Source organism: Suricata suricatta, chromosome 1, assembly GCF_006229205.1.
Source record: "Suricata suricatta isolate VVHF042 chromosome 1, meerkat_22Aug2017_6uvM2_HiC, whole genome shotgun sequence".
NCBI lineage: Eukaryota > Metazoa > Chordata > Mammalia > Carnivora > Herpestidae > Suricata > Suricata suricatta.
In genome coordinates this window covers 80,851,509-80,875,881 of record NC_043700.1, presented here as the reverse complement: position 1 = coordinate 80,875,881, position 24,373 = coordinate 80,851,509, and the positions used below count along the sequence as shown (strand labels likewise).

General features: G+C 35.1%; 1 protein-coding gene across 3 annotated transcripts in view; it reads right to left on the bottom strand.

The window, feature by feature from the left end:
• The window catches only part of CLGN (calmegin), a 50,138-nt gene that overhangs the window by 8,229 nt on the left and 17,536 nt on the right, over window positions 1-24,373 (bottom strand). For 2 of the 3 annotated variants that reach the window (XM_029940780.1, XM_029940775.1), the window contains exons 3-10: window positions 23,732-23,805; window positions 23,007-23,065; window positions 18,757-18,898; window positions 15,346-15,427; window positions 13,741-13,933; window positions 10,903-11,092; window positions 978-1,091; window positions 709-859 (exon numbers count right to left, since the gene is read on the bottom strand). In XM_029940780.1, the coding sequence (XP_029796640.1) occupies window positions 709-859; window positions 978-1,091; window positions 10,903-11,092; window positions 13,741-13,933; window positions 15,346-15,427; window positions 18,757-18,898; window positions 23,007-23,065; window positions 23,732-23,805 (1,005 nt within the window). The remainder of the gene's footprint in view (window positions 1-708; window positions 860-977; window positions 1,092-10,902; window positions 11,093-13,740; window positions 13,934-15,345; window positions 15,428-18,756; window positions 18,899-23,006; window positions 23,066-23,731; window positions 23,806-24,373) is intronic. The other variant, XM_029940786.1, reaches the window with a different exon arrangement.

The following is a 24,373-nucleotide window of genomic DNA, read 5'->3' as shown; positions in this document are numbered from 1 at the left end:
CCCCATGTGCGGCTTGATACTACAAACTGTGGGAGATGGGCCCCAGCTGAAACCAAGAGTCAGATTCCCAAATGACTGAGCCACCCAGGCACCCCAAGAATACTCTACTTTTTAAAATAAATAAGGGGCACCTGGGTGGCTCAGTCAGTTAAGTGTCTGACTTAGCTCAGGTCATGATCTCACAGTTCAAAAGTTCGAGCCCCTTGTCAGGGTCTGTACTGACAACTCAGAGCCTGGAGCCTGCTCAAAGTTTGTGTCTCCCTCTCTCTCTGTCCCTCCCCTGCTCACACTGTCTGTCTCTCAAAAATAAATAAGCACTAAATTTTTAAAAAATAAATTAGTTGGAATCTATTTTCTTTGATTATTTTTAACTTTATTTTGAGAGAGAGAGTGAACATGCACAAACTGGGGAGGGACAGAGAGAGAGGGAGAGAGAGAATCCCAGGCAGGCTCTGTGCTGTCAGCGTAGAGCCCAATGTGGAGTTTGAACTCACAAACCTTGAGATAATGAGCTACCTGAACCAAAAGCCAGCGGCTTTACCAAGTGAGCACCATCCAGGTGCCCCTTCTTTGACTTAAGATAGCTAAAGTATACTATTCCAAATCAAATTTCTAAAAGTTAACATAGCATTATCAATAACTAGATATATAATAGACATATCACAGTATATTACACTTTACTATGGAATTGGAAGAAGTAGTTATTACCTGGTAGTTAGGATTATCTATCATTGGAGGTCTCCACACTCCTTTGTATTTGGGGTTATCTATCATGGGAGGTGTCCACTCACCACACCCAATTCTACATGCTGGATTAGAAATACGAGGTGCCTCCCATTCTCCATCCATGTCTTCATTCCTTAGGAAATTAAAACAAAGAAAATATAGTAACATCAAGTCTCTCCTGTCAGTCATATGAACTAGTAACAAAAAGCAAGTAAGAAACATGAAATTGACAGTTGAAGATGAATGTTTACCAGTCATCAGGTTTCTCAGCATTAGGATCTGGAATATATTTTGGTTCATCATCAAGCCAGCCATCAGGCTTAACTACACTTAAATCTTGTATTTGGGCAGGTTCACTTTCATCCCTGCAAATATAGTATTTTATGTCAAGTATTAGCTATTCAAAAAGTTTTAAAATGCATATGTTACAAAATTCAGAAGAAACCAAAGGATATATCCTACCCTTCTGTTTCTGTGCCTACTATCTCCCCCATTTCTCATTCACCAAAATCTTATGGTTACTACTTTCTTGTATATATTCTGTTGTGTTCCATGCATACATGCTCATAGTCATAGGTATATACTTTTTTTTTTGCACAAATGATAGCATTCTACACAGAGTATGTTTGACATTGTTTTTGTTTACTTAAAAACTCATCAGTTCATCAACAAACACATACTGGAAGCCTATTATGTGCCAAGACTGCTCTGTGAACTCTGTTTTGTATACATATATATCTGCTTCACTCTTTACAGTTAGTTGTACAGTTTTCTAATTTGTGGACATACTATAATTTATTTAGATGAGCTACTCTCGAGGGATATTTAGTGTTTCCAAAAATTTACTATTACAAATAATGCTATAATGAATATCCTAGAATATATTAGAAATTAATATGAAATTAGCTCTGAATGGAAAATATTTTTTCCTGTTTCTCATGTATTTTTTTAATATAGTTGATGATAGGTTTTTTTTGGTCATATTCAAATAATTGATTTTTATGTCATTGAAATTTATTAATATTTTCTTTTATGATTCTTCAATGTTATGTCATATTTGGAAAGTTCTTCCCTACTCCAATATTATTCTTTTTTAAATTCTCCATATTTAATTCTATTAATTTTTAATTTTCATTAAAAAATTACACTTAGAAAATAAAATCTAAAGTATATAAACATAATCATAGTAAGTACTGAATGAAACTACTGGTATAATTTTCATCTTTATAAAAAAGTACAAATTTTAAACAAGAGGCTACATTATAATTTTTCAAACAGATCTAAGTAACAAAATAAACTCAAATAATCAACTCTCTATATGTAAAGACTTGTACTTGCCTCTTATCAATCATTGTTATCGTGAGTCTCTCAGGGCTCAGAGTAACTAGAATTTAAAATTTAAGGGAGCATTTCTTTTATCAGTTCATAAAACAAATTCTGACATGTATCACCAATCAGAAAGAGCTTATTATAAGCAGTTTCTTTGATTTCAGGGCAGACTTATTTCCTAGCCTTACTCTTTATAGCTAAAGAAATATGAAACAATGGAAGAAAATGAGGGAGGTACTCCTACCATTTTTGAAAGTATGAATTCATGAAAATAATGCACTAATAGTGACTTTTTATTAATTTTTAAAAAAATCATACTGTTCTTCCTTCCTTGTAAAAGTTACTTCTCTATGATACTATTTGCTTGAATGCAAAAACATTATTTCTCTTTATCTACAAGAGAGTTAACAAGTAAATACTTCTAGTTATCCAGGAGTAATACTCTATTTCTGAGTTGGTAGTAAACCCAATACAAACAAACAAGAGCTCAAAGAAATGGAGTAGACAAATGAAGCAGAGAGAGAGAAACTAGCTTAAAAAAGTGAACAGATACTAAGTGACCTGTGACACAATATAAAACAGTCTAACATACATTTACTTGGTGTCCCAAAAAGAGATGGGGAGGCACATATAAGCATTTAAAGAAATAATGGCCAGGAGGCACCTGGGTGGCTCAGTCAGTTGAGTGGCCCACTCTTGATTTTGGCTCAGGTCATGATTCCAGGATCATGGGATTGAGTCATGCACCATCCCCTGCTTCTCCCGCCTGAGTGTGGAGCCTACTTAGGATTTTCTCTCTACCCCCTGCCCTTCTCCCCAACTTGTGTGTGCTCTCTCTTGCTCTAAAAGTAAAATAAAAAAATATTAAAAAAAAGAGAAATGATGGCCAAATATTACCCAAAGTTGATACAAACTGTATACTTACATTCCAAAAAGCTGGAAAGCAAGGCAAGCATACACGCCCACACTACAGCACAGCACAATCTAATTATTGAAAACTAGTAACAATAAATCTTAACACCAAACAGGAAAAAACATCACATATTAGGTAAAGGAGAAAAAGGATGAGAATAACAACTGACTTCTCATTGGAAACAATGAAAGCCTCAAGATAACTCAAGAAATGACTTTAAAAATAATTATCATGGATGAAAGACCTGAATGTGAGACAGAAAACCATCAAAGCCCTAGAGGAGAAAGCAGGCAACAACCTCTTTAACCTCGGTTGCAGTAATTTCTAACTTGACACATCTCCAGAGGCAAGGGAATTAAAAGCAAAAATGAACTATTGGGACCTCATCAAGATAAAAAGTTTCTGCACTGCAAAGGAAACAATCAACAAAACTAAAAGACAACCAACAAAATGGGAAAAGATAGTTGCAAATAACATATCAGATAAAGGGCTAGTATCCAAAATCTATAAAGAACTCACCAAATTCCACACCCAAAAAACAAATAATCCAGTGAAGAAATGGGCAGAAGACATGAATAGACACTTTTCCAAAGAAGACATCCATATAGCCAACAGGCACATGAAATGATGCTCAGTGTCACTCATCATCAGGGAAATACAAATAAAAGCCACACTGAGATACCACCTCACACCAGTCAGAGTGGCTAAATGAACAAACCAGGAGACTGTAGATGCTGGCAAGGATGTGGAGAAACGGGAACCCTCTTGCACTGTTAGTGGAAATGAAAACTGGTGCAGCCACTCTAGAAAAGTGTGAAGTTTCCTCAAAAAATTAATAATAGAACTCCCCTATGACCCAGCAATAGCACAGGTAGGAATTTACCCAAGGGATACAGGAGTGTTGATGCAGAGCGGCAGATGTAGTCCAATGTTTATAGCAGCACTTTCAACAATAGCCAAATTATGGAAAGAGCCTAAATGTCCATCAGCCCATGAATGAATCAAGAAGATGTGGTTTATATATACAATGGAATACTTCTTGGCAATGAGAAAGACTGAAATCTGGCCATTTGTAGCAATGTGGATGGAACTAGTAGGTATTATGCTAAGTGAAATAAGCCAGTCAGAGAAAGATAGATACCATATGTTTTCACTCATAGATGCATCTTGAGAAACTTCACAGAAGACCATGGGGGAGAGGAAGGGGGGGAGTTACAAACAGAAAGGGAGAGAGGTAAACCATAAGAGACTCTTAAATACAGAGAACAAACTAAGGATTGATGGGGGGGTGGGGGAGAGTGGAAAGTGGGTGATGGGCATTGAGGAGAGCCCAATGAGCATTGTTGGGATGCTTGTTGGGATGAGCATTGGGAGTTGTATGGAAGCCAATTTGACAATACATTATATTAAATTAAAAAAAGAAAAAATAACTATCAGCCTATAATGGTGAAAATATCTTTTAAAATTTAAGGTAAAATAAATTTTCAGATATTTAAAAGTTGAGAGGATTCAATGACAACAGACATGCACCACAATATGTTGAATTTTATCAGGCAGAAGGAAAATAAGAACATGAAAATGCATATCTACACTAAAGAAGAAGAGTATAAGTGATAACTATGTGTATAAATAAAAGAACTTTTCCCCTAATAACTGTCTGACTAAAATGTACTGAGTGAAGGATAAATTTGTGTGACATCATAGAACAGATGTAAATATATGATAACAACACAAAGAATGGAGGAGAAAAATATAAGACCCCGATAAGATTAACTTAGACATAAAGTGGTATAATATTAGTTGAGAGTAGACTGAAATAAGTTAGAAATGCAAAATTCTGTAAACCCTAGAGCAACCACTAAGACAATAAACCACACAGGAAAAGGCAATATGCCAATAGGAAAGAAAGAATACAAGATTAAAATAAAACAAAACAAAATAACTGAATCTAAAATAAGTCAGGAAAAATATTTTATAAAATACCACAGAATATATGTGACAAACAGAAAACAAGTAGCAAGAAAACAAGTATGTTTATATCCAATAATACTAATAATTACATTAAATGTTGACAGTTTAAAACACTCCAATTAAAAGACAAGAGCCTACAAGGAAATAACTTTAAAATAAAGGCATATATAGATTATAGGCAAACAATGGAAAATAATATTCAATGGAAATATGATTTAAAAGAAAACAGAAGTGTTTGTTGACAGTATGACTAAGTAGACATCAAGACGTGAGTATTACAAGAGCTTATAAAGAAGAATATTATTCTATAATAATAAAATGGTTAGTTCTTCAAGAGGTCATGAAATACTACAGATAGATATAGTGACAGATCTTCAAATACATCAAGCAAAACTAATAGAACTCAAAGGGGATACCAATCCATCATCATAAAGATTTTAAAACTTCTCTCAGTAAGAGAACAGACTGAAAACTGGTAAATACATAGAATTTTTCAACCACCCTGATGTAACTGACATTTGTAAATTTTCTGACCATAAAATGAAAAATTTGGAGTCAAATGAAAATTGTATCTGGAAAATCCATAAATAATTGCCAACAAAGCAACATATTTAAAAACACATGGATTAAAGAAAAAATCATGAATGAAATTAGAAAACAGTATGAACTGAATGTTCTTGTAAGTGACATGTATTTGTGAAACATAGTTAAAGCAGTGTTTAGAGAAGATTTACAGTGGTTTCTATCAGAAAAGATTTTCTAAAGAAGGCCAAAAGAAAAAAAAAAGCAAATTAAGTCCAAAGTAAGAAGGAAGTAAATAACGAAATTTAACAAAGGTCAATAAAGGGGTTAAAATAGAACAAAAGCCAGTTATTCAAAAGATCAATTGATAAACCTCTAGCTAGACACATCAAGAAAAAACACAAATTACCATATTAGAAATGAAAGAAGAGTTATCAGTATAGATCATTACAGACATTAACGATGATAAGAGATGCTGGCACAATTAGACATCATTATTTTTAAAAATTGATCTTGATTTAGATCTCACACCACATACCATTAACTTAAAACAGAGTTTTAGTCAAAATTATTTGTCTAGAAAATAAAGCAAATCTTTGTGACATTCATTTGAGCAAAGATTTCTTAGACAAGACAATCAAATCATGAATTATCAAAGACAAATATGACAAACTGGTCTTCATGAAAATTTAAAATTCTGTTCTCTATCAAGAAAATTAAGACAGGGGAACCTGGGTGGCTCAGTCAAACATCCAACTCTTGGTTTTGGCTCTGGTCATGATCTCACGGTTCATGAGATGGAGCCCCTTGTTGGGCTCTGTGATGTCAGCACGCAGCCTACTGGGATTCTCTCTGCCTCATTCTCTTTGCCCCTCCCCCACTCATGCTCATTCTCTCTCAAAAATAAACATTTTTTAAAAAGCAGTAATTAAGAAAAAAGAAAATGAAGACAATTCCCAGAGTGAGAGGAAATATTTACATACTGTACATTTATATTGACTATTGCTGTATAACCCCTAATTTTAGGGGCTTAAAATAATGTTTACTACTGCAGCTCCTAAATCGGGGCACCCCTTAACTGGGTCCTCTGCTCAGTCTCTGGCAGGTGGGAATCACGGTATGAGCCAGGGCTTTAGTTAACTCAGACTGAGGCAGGCAGCTTCTGAAAATAGTTTCCAATGATCCCTCCTGGTACTCATGCCCATGTGTGATCCTGTCTCCTTGAGTGTGGGTTGGACCTAATAACTTCATATTAATAAACAGAAGCTACTGATGAGATGTTACTCCCAAAATTAAGTTATAAAAGACCATATATTAATTTCCTGAGGCCACTATAACAAAGTATCATAAACCACAGCCTTAAAAGGACAGAAATGTATTATCTCAGAACTCTGAAGACTAGAAATCCAAAACCGAAGTTCTGGCAGGGCCATGCTCTCTGAGGCTTTGGGGGAGGATCTTTCTTTGCTTCTCCTTTGCTTCTTCTAGTGGAATCTGGCAACACTTGGCATTCCCTGGCTTGCAGACACATCACTTCAATTTCTGCCTCAGATGTCACATGGTGTTCTCCCTGTGTGTATCTGTCGAAATTTCCCTCTTCTAAGCACACCAGATCTTTTTGGATTGAGGATGCACACTAATTCAGAATGACCTCCTCTTAGCTTGATTACATATGCAAAGACCCTAATTTCAAATAAAGTCATAATCACAGGTTCTGGGTAGAAACAGATTTTGGGAGGACAGTGTTAACCTAATGTGAACTGTGACTTCCATCTTCTCTGCACTCTCTCTTCCCCTTGCTCATGCTTCCTTGAAGAGAGAGTCTATATTGTAAACTACTCTATGGAGAGGCCTAGATTGCAAGGAACCAAGACAGGACTCTGGCCAAGACCCAGCAAGGAACTGAGGCTCTCAGTCTGACAATTCAGTCCCTTAAGAAACGAAATCCTGCCAAAGTCCATTTGTGTGAGACTGAAGGTGGGTCCACCCCCAGCTGAGCCTTCAGCTGACTCCTCCTCTGTGACATCTTAATTGCAGCCTGTGAGAAATTCAGAGCCAGAAGACCCAGCTAAGCTCTCCTGAGATTCCTGAACCACAGACACTGTGACAACGTTGTTTTGGGGTAATTTGTTACCTAGCAATAGATAACGAACACAATTACTGTATCTAGAATAGAAAGAACTTTCATAACTCAATATAAAAAATAGCCCAATTAAAACATGGGTACAAAAACTAAAAAAGACACTTTATCAAAGAAATCATATGAATGGCAAGTGAGTGAAAAGTTGCTTGACATGATTAGTTACTAGGGAAATGCAAATTAAAACTGCTCTAGGTATCGCTACACTTTTTTAGAAAAGTCGAATAAAAACAAAAACAAAGAACAGATAATATCAAAGATCAAAAGGTACAAACCTAAGATGAATAAGTTCTAAAGATGTAATACATACCATGGTGACTATAGTTAGGAATGCTGTATCATTTATTTGAAAGTTGCTAAGAGAGTAGATCTTAAAATTTCCCATCACACACACAGTGTAACTGTGTGGTAACAGATGTTAATTACACTTAATATAATAATCATTTTGCAATTTACACACATATCAAGGCATTATGTTATACAACTAAACTTATATAAACATTATATAATATTATATGTCAATTATATCTCAATTAGAAATAGATAATACCAAATGCTCTAAATGTTTAACATCCATAACTCATATTTATGTTAGTGGGAATGCAAAATGGTATAGCCCTTTGGAAAAGTTTGACAGTTTCTTTTTTTTTTGACAGTTTCTTAGAAATTTAAACATATGCTTATTGTATAATCCAACAATCCCACTTATAAGTATTTACCCAAGAAAAAAGAAAAACTATGTTCACACAAAGCCCTGTCCATAAATGTTTATAACAGCTTTATTCATAATTGCCCCAAACTGGAAATGACCAAAATTTCCACCCATGTGTGACTATATAAACAAGTTATGATAGATCCCTACAAATCCTTAAAATAAAACTCACAACTGATATGAACAAAAATACGGATGAATTTCAAAAAGCATTATTCTAAGTCAAAACCTACATAATATAATTCCATTCTGTAGGACACTCTGGAAAAGACGAAGGTCTCAGAGAAATCTCATCAGTGGTTGCCGGGGATAAGAGTAGGAGGAACTGATTAGAAGGATCTGAGGGGCCCTTTTTGGAATGATGGAAATATTCCATCTCATGATTGTGGTAGTAGTTATATCATTGTATATATTTGTCAAGATGCACAGAACTGTATACCTAAAATAAATGGATTAACACATGTGAAAATTATACTTTAATAAACCTGACATGAAAATGCAATTAGAATCCAGAAAATGTAGAGATGCCTGCGTGGCTCAGTCAGTTAAGGGTTCAACTTCAGCTCAGGTCATGATCTCACCATTCTCAAGTTCAAGCCCCATCAGGCTCTGTGATGACAGCTCAGAGCCTGGAGCCAGTTTTAGATTCTGTGGCTCCCTCTCTCTCTGCTCTTCCCCCACTCGCACTCTGTCTCTCTCTCTCAAAAATAAAGAAACATTAAAAAAATTAAGAATTCAGCAAACATAAAAAGGACAATACTGGCTGACCAACTGGACTGAAAGTCTAATATTGGAAATCAACCAATATAATTCACCATACTAAGAAGGGCACCTGGGTGACTCAGTTGGTTCAGTCCTGACTCTGATTTTGGCTCAGGTCATGATCTCCCCGTTGTGGGATGGAACCCTACACTGTGCTCCACACAGAGCATGGGGCCTGCTTAAGATTTTCTCTTCCCCTTTCTTCCTCTCCCCGTCTTGCTCTCTCTCTCAAAATAAAATCCTTAAAAAAAACAATTTAATTTAAAATTTACAAAAATTTAAATTTAAAAATGTTTAAAATTTTAAAACCAGAAGAAAAAGAGAAAACCCACATGGTCATCTCCATACACGCACAAAAGTACTTTACAAAATCCAACACTCAATCACGGAAAAAAGCAAAACTCTCAGTAAACTAAGAAATGAACTTTTAAAACTCATACTTGGTGGGGCACCTGGGTGGATCAGTCGGTTAAGCATCTGACTTCAGCTCAGGTCATGATCTCGCAGTTTGTGAGTTCAAGCCCTGACTTGGGCTCTGTGCTGACAGCTCAGAGCCTGGAGCCTGCTTCAGATTCTGTGTCTCCCTCTCCCTTTGCCCCTCTCCCACTCATGCTCTGTTTCTTTCTTTCAAAAATAAACACTAAAAATCATACATAGTATTTACATTTTTGTATAGTTTCCTCCCAAATGTACCAGGCAGAATTAGTCTTGTGCCAAACAATACAGCTGAAGTGATGACATGTCACTTCTGAGATCAGGTTATGAAAAGACATTACAAGTTCTGTGGCTGTGCTCTCTCGCCCTCTGGGGTTACTCCCCCTGGGGTAGGGAGGACATCAGCCATGTCCTGAGTGCACTAAGGAGAGGCCCAAGTGGCAAGGCCCTGACACTTCTTGACAACAGTCACATTAGCCAGTTAAAAAGAGAAGCAGATCCTCCAGAAGCCAGAGTCAAACCTTCAGATGAATGCCTGACTCCAACCTCAGGAGAGCCTGAGCCAGAACCAGTCAGCCACTCTCAGGTTCCTGACTTGGGGAGTTAGAGTGAGCTAACAGGCACCTCTCACCATCTGAATTCAAAGCTATGGGAACTCAGGAACTGAGTACATTTCTTTTAAGGAAAATACTCATAATCCTATAAAATGAAAATAACACAAATACTCAGGTAAGCAATCTAGTATGACTGAATCCTATCTGGCTTTAGAAGATGGTGAAAATATGTCTATTTTAAAACCAGTAATCATCGGGGGCGCCTGAGTGGCTCAGTTGGTTAAGTGTCCGACTTCAGCTCAGGTCATGATCTCACTGTTCTTGGGTTCGAGCCCTGCATCAGGGTCTGTGCTGACAGCACTGAGTCTGGAGCCTGCTTCAGATTCTATGTCTCCCTCTCTGACCCTCCTCCCTCATTCATGGTCCATGTCTCTCTCTCTCAAAAATAAATAAAACATTAAAGATTTAAAAAAAATAAATAAAACCAGTAATCATTAACCGAAAAGACTATGTAAAACATGCATGCACATACATGATAAAGATCAAACTAGGAATTAAAACTAGAGTGTTAGTATCTTAGATTCATGGAATGCCCCACAGCATTGGAAATATTAAAAATACTGAAAAAATACTGGAAAATATTAATTAAAATGAAAATTAATTAAAAGACTAAGAAATACAAACTCTATTTTAGAAAAATATTTCACCCCAAATAGTCAAAATAAGTAATTTTAATGTTTGAAGGAGGGTGTGTCACTGGCTGTAAATTTCCCTTATATGTAGTATCTCACGATTGAATTATACCAACTAATGCTTTGCTACTGAATTCTTTGCTTACCAGTCTTCTGGTTTGACAGCAGAAAGATCAGGGACTTTTGCTCTTTCATCCCATTCATCAGGCTTTTTATCACTGGGATCTTCAATTTCTTTGGGAGGATTGATAGGAGGAACCACATCTTCCAGTAGGCTTCCTTGGTTTACAACTATTTGATCAATTAATACTTCAAATGTGTCATCTGGATTCATCACTAAAGACCAATTTAAATAAATAACACTTATAATGACTGCTATTTTAAAGATAATCTTCTAAATAAAAAACTACCCTAAATTTCATGAGTATTTTTTATCAACCAGAAATAGAGGAATTACAATCAAATATTAAATCAGAATATGCTGAGATCACTAGGTATACTACTTTCTAAAACCAAAGATAAAATTCTGTCTTAAGTAATAATTTAATAACATGCTCCATTACTTCTCAAATAAAGAATATCCAATAGGTAACTCAGTTTGGGACTCACACAACCAGTCAGCTTCACTTTTTTATTACAGAATGCAACCCAATCTTCAGTATTTTAAAATACCTTTTTTGAAACTATCTCAACTTCAAAAGTTACAAGTATACTATAAAGAACTTTACTTTTTCATGAACCACTTGAAATTAACTTGCTAACCTCATACACATCGTCCTTGAATGTTTTAATGTATACTTCCTATAAACAAGGACATTCTCCTATATAACTCCAATCTAGTCACCAAAATCAGGAAATTCACATTGATGCATGACTACCATTTCCTAAAAAATATTCAAGTTCACTGACATTTCAAATTCAACGATTCATACATTGTAGTGTAAAATATCTTAAGGTTGATTTACACTTTTGTTTGGAGGTGAATGCTAGCTCTCTAAAAGTATCCGAGCTAGGGGCACCCGGATGGCTCAGTTGGTTAAGCGTCTGACTCTTGATTTCAGTTCAGGTCACAATCTCAGGACTGTGAGATCGAGCCCAGCGTGGAGCCTGCTTAGTTAGGATTCTCTCCTTTTCCTTCTGCCCTTTCCCCATCTATAAAACTAACTAACCAAGCCAAAATTTTCATAAAGGACCCCCTTATGCATTTTAATGACAAAATAAAAGCTCTCTCCTCCTTCTGTAAACTTGGGGTGTGGTCACTGGGTAAATTTTAGATCTTTGGAAAGAATAGATGAAAATAGGTGTCCAACATTTGCTTTCAATAAGCTGAAGAAGTAGAAGCTCTCAGTGAATGTCAGGATCACCCTGACTTAATTAGTAAAGGGGCTACCACATTCTGCAGAAATAGTTCTGAAGCAAGAACAATCTCCAGAGGGTTTAGTAACAACAATGCCAAATCACTTATACCAAAATCAACTGCTGCATCTTATATGCAAATTCAAATAATGCAAACGCTCTATGTTGTCTCCCTTTTTTCTCCAATATTTCCTCTTCTATTGCGGCTGAGATTATAAAACTATATTGCTACACATGAAGAAAGTCAAGATTTAAGCAGAGCTAAGAGTAAGATCTTAAATGTAGTCCTACCATCACTTTTATTTACTACGTTACTTAACCTAAGCTAAGGGACAATAGAGAGAAACTTTCCATCTCCCATGATGGTTCTAAACCAAGTACTCAGCACAGAGCACGGTATGCATCAGGTGACTACTGATGAGCAGTTCTGTTTTTTCCTGGTCTTTCTATTTGCTTGCATAATTTGCCCAGTGGCCACTATAAAGATGGACCTCCACTTTGAATCTCATTTTCTTTTAACATTTTAATACTGTAAACATTTTTCCTTGTTGCTAAACATTTTCATAGTTATCATTTTTGTGCTGCATACAAAATTCCTACTGTAACATTTGGGTTGCTTTAAATTTAGTCTATTTTCACACACAGCTCATTTTCTTTCTTCTGGAATATTTTCTTTGGATAAATTCCTTAAAATGGAATTGTGGTTTCAAAACACATTATCCTCTTAGAGCCTTTGATATATTATACCAAGTTGCTTCTCCCCAAATTTGCACAAAGTCTAATGAAATTCATTTGTTCTGTTCTAGTTATAACTTCTCATTATTTTTACTTCCTGTTCCCCCAAAACATCCAGTTCCATTTTCCTGTTTTAGAAAAAGCTTTTTGATATCAACGCTGACATTAAAAATAATATTGGTCATTGCCTTGGCAGACAACCTCAATGTTTCTGCAACTGTGGTCTTTGGAAAGAAAACTGAAATGCCTTAGTCTTGGATAGCGCTGTCCTTCAGATTCTGACACACTGTGATCTTAAATAATCATGGATACATCCAAGCTCCATAACCATAGGTATTTGGGAAGAGGAAACAATTCCTTATAATGTTCCTCCCACTTAAGGTCTATGCAAACTCCTATTTACAAAGTAAAGCTAAGTATGTTAATATAATGGTTGCTCAATACTTTCCCTTTCCAAGTTTAAATATGTGCCACGACTGCCATGAGGCAGGATCTAACAACAATCACAAACTGGCATCAAGGACTTCTTCCTTCTTAATCTTACTTTCCAGTTTTCTATTCTTACACTACCACTAATGTCATAGCACCTCAAATGCCCTTTTGTTCTCCTATCTTCCACGTTCTGTCTACATTTCAAGACTAGTTAATACATAATCTCTTTGAGTTTTCTCAGTCTCCAAACTGGAAGTAATACTGCTTTTGAACTCTTAACTGTACTTCATCTGTACCTCTCATGGCACTTTACTTTCTACGTGCACTATATGCATTATAATTATCCTAAAAAACATATGCTCCTCAAGGGTAGGATGTATGTTTGTTTCTCCCAAATCTCTTGCCATGAAAATATCAGTAGTCAGCAAGTATTTTTGAATTAAGGAATTAAAAGGATATACCAAGGGTATAAAGATGAGTCTTCCTGTCTGTGAAGAACTTTTTAAGGTCTACATCTGGAGGTTTGGCATGTTTCTCTTCAAAAACTCCAGTTTTGGGATGTTTATGTCTGAAGATAAAATGAAGTTTATAGTCTTCTCCACATTTATCTGGTCCAAACATAATGGTATAGGATGTTTTATCATAAAAGTTTTCCTTCAAAGAGAGATGAGGGTTGGGATTAGTTCAGAATTAGAGTTTTAGTGAATTTTTCTATTCTATCCAGCTGGGCAGAAGTTACAAAAATCTATTAAATGCTAATTTAGCAAAGGATCATTTGACACAAGAGACAATAAAAGAAGTGGGAAAAAGACAATTTTTACTTCAACAGTAGATTTTTTTAAAATGCATGTGCTACTTCCTGAAGATGTAGGACAGATGCTGAAACCACCCTAGCAATAATATAATAAGCGTGAATTACTTTATTGATTAAATTAAATCTGTACTATTAATATTTTGTTCAGAAAATTTAAGCATAGAGAAAAGCATACTAATGACCTTAATGATTACCCATTACTATTATTCGAGAAGACACCAGAAAATTACCTTCCTGAGCACATGATAGAGACTCATACACAAAAACAGACACAGATAACATGCTCCCTATCTTACTGCTAGTAATTTCTCTTTACATGACATGGCCCATTGGTTAAAAGCATGAGATCTGCTGTCAGATAATGAGATGCAAATCCCACCCCTGCCATTTAACCAGCTGTATATGGCCCTGAGCAAATTTTTTAGTTTAACTATAGTCCAGGTTCATCACCTCTCAAGTATAGAGATAATAATAGTACCTACCTTAAAGGTTTCTCTGAGGATTAACTGAGTTAATCAGGTAAAGTGCTGAGAAAAATACCTGGTACTTAATTTCATTATGTCATTATACCTTTGAGTGACAGTCACTTTTCAACACCCAAGAGCTTCAACATATACTACAGACTGCCTCCCCCTTACCTAATTCTGTGTTTCATGGCCTCTGCAAAGCCATGCATTCTGACAAATATCTCATCGATGCCTCATTTATCTAATGTCTGTCATATGCAGAAGCCCTGATGCAGTCCGCTGTAGGAGAATGCTATAAGAAGTGTTTCCAACCTTCAAAAACAGTTCTAATATATTTGCTTCATTATGAAAATATTTTTAACATGGTTATTTTTGTGGACTGCCAACTCTCGAACTGACTTCACCTTTTTTTGGTTCTTTGACCTTTCCTTTTTACTGTTTTGCTCCGTTATTTTTACCTCCCTGAACAAACTTAAAATTCTTATTTTGTAAACAAAGTAACTCTAAGCTGATCTTTCCATGGTATTTACAAGCACCATGTTATTTTTTTACTCACAGACACGGCAAACTATTATTTTGCTAAAGATTACAAAACTGATGCCATCAGGTAACATAGCTGCATGTGAAACTGGAAGGCACACTCTGAAAGCTATACAGTCTCATTTTGGATAAAGATGTTCAAGGTTCTTTTCAATTTCAGTTAAAATAAAGATTCGTTTTACCAATTGCTTCTTAAAAATATTATAAACTTTAATAAGGTTTTCTTAAACATTAAAATATCATACCAGATTCAAACCATCAGTGTCTGCTAGGAGTTTAATGTATGCACCTCCACAATCAATACCATCTTGAAAATTTACTTCATATCTAAATGAAGGGAAAAAGAATCATACTGCTGATAAATAAAAAATTACTAATTGTTCTTTAAATCGAATGTATTATTCTCAATTCATTTAAACATAAATGTTTTACATTACCAGAAAGCTCATGTAAAGCATATCTACAATGTGTAGGGAATAAGCCAAAATGCTTTTCTATGCACATTCTAAAAATATTAATGGGATGATTATAATCAACTCTAGAAAAGCCAGCCAACTTATTGAAATAATTTTTTTCCATCAAAACTGCTGAATTAAGAATAAGATACTTTAAAACTAGAATAGGAAACTTTGAATTCAGTTAAGGTATATGCTATACATATTTCTTTATAAACTAAAAAGCAAAATTATGAGGACCATAGCTATAGCAATAGATTTCTAAGAAATTGCTGATAGATCTTACTCAGATCACTAATTTGTATTTTAGTTTAACTACACCTAGATGTTAAATAGCTTGTATATTTAATTAAATACTTCCAGCAAAGAGATTTCATAATCTTAGTCAATAACCTGGAGTACTTCAGACCTTAATATCCAGGATATACAGAGAAACACCTGGAAGAATGAAGTGACGTGAGAGCCGTTTCATGGATCTGCAACATCACGTCACTTCCAGCAAATGAGTTTTTTGTTGTTTTGCTTTTTTAAAAAGGAAATAGTCTTTTTAGGCAAAGACATAGGCATATTGAGCAGTATTTAGGAGAGATTTTTTGTAAACTGATGAATTATATGTGAAATAATCAATGAAGTGGCCCTCAGAGTGAAAACCAGTAAAAACCAAATAATTGTTATCTAGCTTGATGAATTAAAAGAAAAAGAAATGAGAACTAGAGAAGTAACAGGAACCAGTGATAATTTTAAGAAAGCACCGTAGTTTCAAATGTTTCTAAAAAAAACTTTAGTGACACAAAAGTAAAAAAAAAAAAAAAAAAAGCATGCAAACGTTGGCAGTTCAAACCCAATTAGTGTATATGTTTTGCAAAGGAAATACAGTAAAGTGTTAAGTGACTATCTCTGAGTTGCCAGATTACGGTGATCTTTCCCCGTACTTTCTACTCTGATTTATTTCTCAAGACTACAACAGTGGTTACAAGCATGTAATTTGGATCCAGAAAGACCTGAGATTCATTCCCAATTATGCCACTTGCCCTAGTGACACCTAGGAAAGGCAAGTTATTCAAGCTCAGAGACCTCAAAGGACAGTGATGATTAAATAATACCATGCACAGCGATGGCCGGATGTCCAAAATGCTAGCTTCTGTTATGACCAGAAGAAAGGGTCTGTTTTCTTCTTTTTCATTTTTTAAATAAAGGACAATTTGTTTTCCTCAAGCCTTGTCAATAGTTTTATTTTAAGCCGTAGTTAAGAAAGAAATTTTTTTCTCATGGAACATGTTTTTAAAGCCCATAAAGTAAAAGAAATGGTGCATGGTGTGAATGAAAGGTAAATATTAACTATTTTAGGTAAAATAAAATAAAAAGATAGTTTTGTTATAGGTGATCTAAGGGCAAAGGGTTCTGTGAGAAGGTAAGAACTGGAAAAAATGTTGTAAAGTGTCTCTATAAATATAACATAGTTTTGTAGTTGTAGTATGCCTACACCCAATCGTTAGGTCTATTTATTACACTGCAAACTTTCAGAGTTTTCAAATCATTAATTTGTGCCGAGTATAAACAACTCACAATGGATTAGAGATAAGTGAAATGTGCACCATAGAGTTTGACTACTGTTATTCTTTAACCACAGGAAAAATGAGGATGTATTAGAGTATATGGCAACCCTATTCTCTTTTAGAGTATCATTTCCCGTACTGTCTTATGAAACAGTAATTACTGTTAGGGGGAAAGAATTCTGTGGTCCTATATGTCTGGAAAAATACAGTATTAAAGTTAGAAACAGCTTTTTGCACATAGAGGTTCTCAAAATCTTTCATGAGTAAGCAAATACGCTTCCTTATGGCTAAACTTAGGATACTCTGTTTCTAAAACTTACGTGACCACATAATGCATATTAACATGTACACAATTTGGGAAAAGCAGATTTTGAGTAAAGTTATATTATAAGTCCACAGTATTTATAGTAGTTAAAATTTATTTGTCCCATTTCATCACTATTAAGAGCAGACATTCTCTCTCCTCCGAATTGTTTTCAAGCATATCAAAGACTGCTATTCAATTCTTCTTGGCCTCCTCTTCCTTTCTGAGGACATAATTTCACAATTACTTTAATAATTCTTCTAGACTTACTATCTAATCTTTGCTTCTACTTTTGCTTACTTGCCTAATGGTGATTTATACTTTCTGAAAACAGTAAATTTGATTCATTTTGCTCTGAAAATATAAAACTTTATATTATTTCCCTTGATCTTTTCATTTAAGCCACAAGGGGTCAAAATAGAAAGTGATATTATATTCACCCAGGTTTCAAAAGAAGAGGATTACTTTCAAACTTTATGGAAAAAGAAAAACCAAACCAAGAATAATGATAAAAGATATCAAGCTCAAATATTAGTTCGAAAAAAGTAACTATAAAAATCTTTTTAATTTGTTAAAATAATAATCATATGCTCTTTGATGTTATTTAAAATTTTAAATTTATTGACGTGACAGTGCAGAGATAACTCTAGTTAACACTGGGTAGCCAAATCCTCTAACATAAGGTAGAAACTAACATTTACACATTTCCTTTCCTTTGTTTTTAATTTGAATTTTATTGGCTTTGTGACTGTATTCATATAAGTGGATTTTGTTTTGTATCAGTTTTGTACAGGTGAAACTTAAGGATATGACAGTGTACACGTAAGCAACATCACAACAAAACTAGTTTACGTCACACTGTAGGGAGCGAAGGACAGTCAAAACGTGTGCCCTTTCAAAGGGGTCCATGCTTAGACGACACTGATCTATATATGTGTGTCCTTTTTAAAATAAATTTTTTTCCTTTGAATCTTATCACTGGTTTAGCAGCAACATTTATGGTTCTCTTCTGAATATACTGAGATTAATATCTTAATAGCAAGTAATTTTAAGAAAAGAGCTAAAAAATGGTGATTTTAGTATGTATTACATGTTCTATGGTGGCGGAGTTAGTTATATTACAGTATAGATCATAGAACTTTTAAAGTAACCTTCCTTTTTACTCAAAACCTCAGAGTGCCTGTGTGTAGTTATGCCTTACATATGTAAGTAAGTGAAACTGAAAAGGAAATCTGGATTTTTATACCCATTCTCTACCCATGATAGCTATATTCAGAAGCCAAATTATACACAATTAACATAAATTTCAGAAAAAGTTCGGGAAAACATAATGAAACTTACTGAACAATCAAAGGCTTATCAGCAAAAATGAAGGGTTTTGCTAACACCGCAGATATTGCATGATGCTTTGCTCTAGATTTCAGTACCAGCCCTCTGTCTCCAGGTACTCGATTTTCTTTCAATTCTTCTATTTCCCATCTTCCTAAAATACAAAACAAAGCAAATTACATGAAAACCAAAACCAATGACTTACAAACTATTTATCAGCACTGGTGACCAGTAAGATTTTTTTATGAAGGCTGATTTGTGAAAAGTAAAACAAACTTTTAAAACAGGAAATGACATATGCAACTGTATGTATGCCTGCTCTTTCTTTCTCTTATTAGAGAACAGTTTCACTTTCTTCGCTAAAATTGGATTGTATTTCTGACTTTTTACTCAAAGAAATTACAAAGTGTGGTTTGTAGCATGGATCTGGCAACACCATATTTTTAAAATGATAGATTTTATTTTTATTTTTTTTAAGTTTATTTATTTATTTTGAGAGAGACAGAGACAGCACGAGAGGGGCAGGAGCAGAGAGAGAGAGAGAGAGAGAGAGAGAGAGAGAGAGAATCCTAAGTAGGCTCCACACTGTCAGCACAGAGCCTGACACAGGGCTCCAACCCATAAACTATGAGATCATGATCTGAGTTGAAACCAAGAGTCAGATGGATGTTTAACCACAGGCACCCCTAAAATGATATATTTTTAAAAATTTTTTAACGTTTTTATTTATTATTGAGAGACAGAGTATGAGCAGGGGAGGGGCAGCAAGAGAGGGAGACACAGAATCTGAAGGAGGCTCCATGCTCTGAGCTATCAGCACAGAGCCCAACACAGGGCTCGAACTCACAAACCATGAGATCATGACCTGAAGTCAGACACTTAACTGACTGAGCCACCCAGGTGCCCTAAAATGATATATTTTAAAATTACATATGCGATAAAGAATATCCTTAATACAAAGTACACAATTTGCATTGGTCGTTTTGAAATATATGATACTCATCAGCTGCTTTCCTTACTTTGAAAAGGTTACTGTGGGGATTTAAATTTTATTTTGAAAATTGTATGCCCAATGAACACAAATTAAGGTCACTGTGCTCAGGCTAGGCCAATTAGCTCTCAGAACTTTTAGCCAAGAAAGTAGCAAGCACCGGCTAAGCGCTAAAGCTGTAATAACAGCAAAGTTGCAGTCGCTCCTCTCTGGGCTGGATTTTCCATGTTTAAGATCAGACAGCTCCTGGATTGGATTAAGGGCTACAAATGTTGGAAAGTTCCATGGGCTGCCAGTAACCCAAAAGCTGCATGTTGGACTTTTCTCCTTTTTTCTTCTTAGAATAGAAAATAACCAACTTCTAATAATTTGTATAAAATGTTCTAGCTTTGAAAATTATAGATACTTCCAATTCCAATGAAACTCAATTTAGCAAAAACTAGCTATTTTCCAGCATTATACCAACTTTAAGTACTTATTAACAGGCACGTATGAATCATAAATGCTCTTTATATTACTTGTTTTCCTTTCTAAAAAAACCTCCAATAGTGCGAGAACCTGAGCAGCCATGAATCAGAGAAGTATTTTTTTTGTCTATCACTGTGTAGAATTTACTGAGTTTTATAAAATCCATTTTCAAAAGTTCATAGTTTCCTTTTCTCTTCCTTATTTGTTTATACTATATCTCTCTAAAAAAGATGAATTCATTTGATACTTTTTCTCTCACGTTGATGATAAATTGTATTATCCCTACTAACCTGTTGTTTGTCCAACAGGTTCTTCTTTTAAGAAATAAAAACTTCATCTTTAGGATTTTCAGGATATTTATAGCAAAAAAAATTTTTAAATATCTGCTCTTTTTTTTGCGATTATGCACATATATTTATCAGCTACGAAAAAGGTACCATCTAGCATTTTAATTTTAGAAAACTTGTGACAGGGTAATTATTGTCCAAAGACAAGAGGTTTTTCCAATTCCATATAATGACTTTCTATTAACTGATCACTTAGCCAAATTCTAGACAATACCAGCAAATATATATTCTGATATAAATACAATTTTAAAACGAATCCACACCATTTAAGGGGCGCCTGGGTGGGTCAGTTGGTTAAGTGTCAGATTCTTGATTTCAAGGCAGGTCATGATCCCACAATTCGGTTCCCGCTTGGGAATCTTGCTCTCTCTCCCAGCCCATCCAGGGGCATGCACCCTCTCTGTCTCTCTCAAAATAAATAAATAAACATTTTTCTTTAAAAAGGAATTCACACAGTTTTACATCCCTGAAAGTTGGTCACTTAAAGAATTGGTATTTATTAAACATTTATACTTTTATTAATAACTTAATCTGAAAAACATAAATGTCTACTCCAAATGCAAACTCTACATCCTAGCACATTTCACAGATTTGCTTACTCCTAAAAAGCTCAGAATGAGCTTTATTCAAGTGGCACTTGACAGAAGCTGTCATTAACTACTGTGAATAATAAATTCTCCTGGAAAGGAATATAATAATAATCTCAACTAACCACTTTTTAAAAATGTTTGTTTATTTTTTGAGAGAGAGAGGGTGTGAGCAGGGAAGGGGCAGAGAGAGAGGGAGACACAGAATCTAAAACAGGCTCCAGGCTCCAAACATCAGCACAAAGTCCAATGCAGGGCTTGAACCCATGGACTGGGGATAATGACCTGAGCTGAAGTTGGATGCTTAACCAACTGAGCCACCTAGGTGCCCCTCAACTAACCACTTTATAAACAATGCTGCTACTCTCAATATCCAAAATACCATTTTCAGAATCTGGAATTTTGATTCCATATTTTTCAAAGTTGCTTTCAAGACACCAATAAAAGTCATTCAAAGCTATACTAAATGTAATATGTGATTTAATTATTTTCATGGATATTTATGTTTAATGAGACTACAGACCAAACTTCGATGCTAAAAAGTTTGGTTCGTTTTTGTTTGTTTTCTTCCTTGTTTGATTTTAATTTTAAGCTGAAGATCTCAACATTAAAAGCCACTTTTGTCCACCAAGAAACAGATTTAAACTCACTTGTAAGATAGAGACTAAAATACAAATGTGAAACAATTATCTACCCAAAGTTCTTGAAAAAGCTGTAGTCTAAACATAGTTGTTTTTAAGATTGTTTTCAAGTAATCTCTATACTCAACATAGGGTTCAAACACACACCCCAGAGATCAAGAGTTGCATGCTTTTCTGACTACGCCAGGCAGGTACCCCTGAACCTAGGTGTTTTAGGCCAAGCGTTCTGTTTGATAATGTGTATCTCTGTGGGCATATTTTAGGTTGTGTTGCACACCTGCAGACTTCCTGAATCTTTGGGTGAAATTATTCTTTTCTCTAAATGGGTTCAGACTGAATGCAGTATTGCTTGATCTGTGCATATGGTAGAGTTCTTTTTGGAGAATATAAGCATATAAAAATCCAGAGGAGTTCCTGGGATGGAGAACACTTCAAAGGAAGACATGCAGGTACGATTTTCATCTCACAGTAAAACAAACTATGAAAAGGAATTAGACAGCTAACATCCTACACATGCTAGTATCTGTTTTTTTACTGTTTTCATGTAACTGCCTGTTGGAGTCTGACTGTGAGGTCACATTATGGGTATGAGGTCCTCTGAGAGGAAGGGAATTCTCATCATCAGTCACCTTGAGAAAAGGTTGATCTTGCTTTAGGATACAACCAAGGAAGAGGCTGCTTTTAGACTAGAAGGAAATTCTTTTGTCAGACTTCAAAAAAGTCCTATTAGGGAAGAAAAGATGACAATTTTTTTCTATGGCTAAGCTTGAAGATAATCCTATCAGAGATCCTTGAAAGTAGATATGAGGCCTGGAGATATGGGTTCCCGGAGTAGCCACATAACTTGTAGCTCTCATAAATCATCGTCTGTTTTGCACTTGCTTGGAGGATCTTGCCCTAACGAACAACCCGATCTAGGTGTGCCCAGCCTGGAGACGAGACAACCCGGACAGCAGTGCCTGGGAAATGCGGCTGCAGAAAATGCAGTGACTAACTGCAGGGGAGTGAAAAGTCAACCCTTTTGAGTTAGGAAACCAGATGGTGGCTTAAGTCTGGATCACCCAGAGACCTCCAGAAATATCAGAAAGGAGATAAAAGGCTGAACATTCTATTGTGAAGCATGACGGGGACCCAGATCTCACATATATATTCAAGAGAAATACAATCTTAAAAGGTAGTGAACTCTCGATCATACTGGTTATATTGAATATTTAAATAAATATTTTACCATCATATATGGAAATCTCATCATCTGTATCATCTTTCTTAGCTTTTGATAAGACCCACCTATAAATAAAGACAAAAGCAAATATGTATTAATAAAAGTAAAGCCAGCATTTATAGACACGACACATACTAGAAACACAACAAAACATTACCCAACAGTCACCTCTCATTAAAAACTAAATGCTTAGAGGCTAAATGATGGATGTCCACACATAATCTCAAAAGGCTAGAGTCCAATCACGTGTGGAATCCATAGTTTACTAGCTGTATGGTCACACATCGGAGAAAGTAAGCCTCAGCTTCCTCACCTGAAAGGCGATAAAGCTATGGAGAGAAAGACAGTCCTTACCTACCTACTTGGGACAGTGTCTGGCACATAAGAATCAGTTAATAGTAGCATTTACTTTTTAAGCAATATTTAGGATGGATCAATAACTTGAATTTGTCATCTGAATTAGATCATTAATATCTGTCCTTAGAAATGAAGAAATGTTATAAACTTTTACTGCATATTTGTAATTCTTTTGCATATTTTCCTTGTATAAATGAATAATTCTTCAAATTAAACATTTCTATCAATAACAAAAATGGTACTGGTTTACAGTGCCAAGTAAAATACTTTAACATTCTTTATAGTTCTGTAGTAGAGGCAATTTTCATAGGCCAATAACTTCAAAATAGCTAATTAAATTTAAAAAAGAAATATTCTCTTAAATGAATACTCACCCAGCCAACCTCCCACTATCAAAAGTTTCTGTAAAATATACTTCTCCTATAGGTTGAGGTGTCTTATATTTAATCTAGAAAATAGATATTTTAAAATCTAAAGTTATTCATCTTCACAAATATTTTAATTAAATCATCTCACTAGTTAGGAACCTAATATATAATGCACATCTAGGCAAAATAGATAAAAGGTGACATAACCTCAAAACTTTGTATGCTAGTGTGGTAAGATACAAGAGAATGTAAGAGATACAATGACAGGGAAGAAATACTGTAAATGCAAACAGAGTATGCACTGAGTCCTTCTAACACAGGAAAGGTGGGCAAAAACTCTGTTAGAGAAGGCCTCATGTCACCACTGACATGGCCATGAAAGCATTCTAACAGTTGACAACATTTGGGAATATAAATCATTAGAGACAGAGGGCATAGCCAGGTCTGATGCATATAAGATGAAAACTTAGTAAGCATGTAGTCTAGTTTAATATAAGCTCTTAAATTCACAGCTACATGATAGAGGCTGAGGATACCATTTTGAGAGATTAGGAACCCAGAGAAGAAAAAGATTCAATAGAGAAAGCACTGTAAAGCAATTATCTGCAAAGAGTAGTTTCAAGTGCCCTATCGTGTTAGATGGTATGA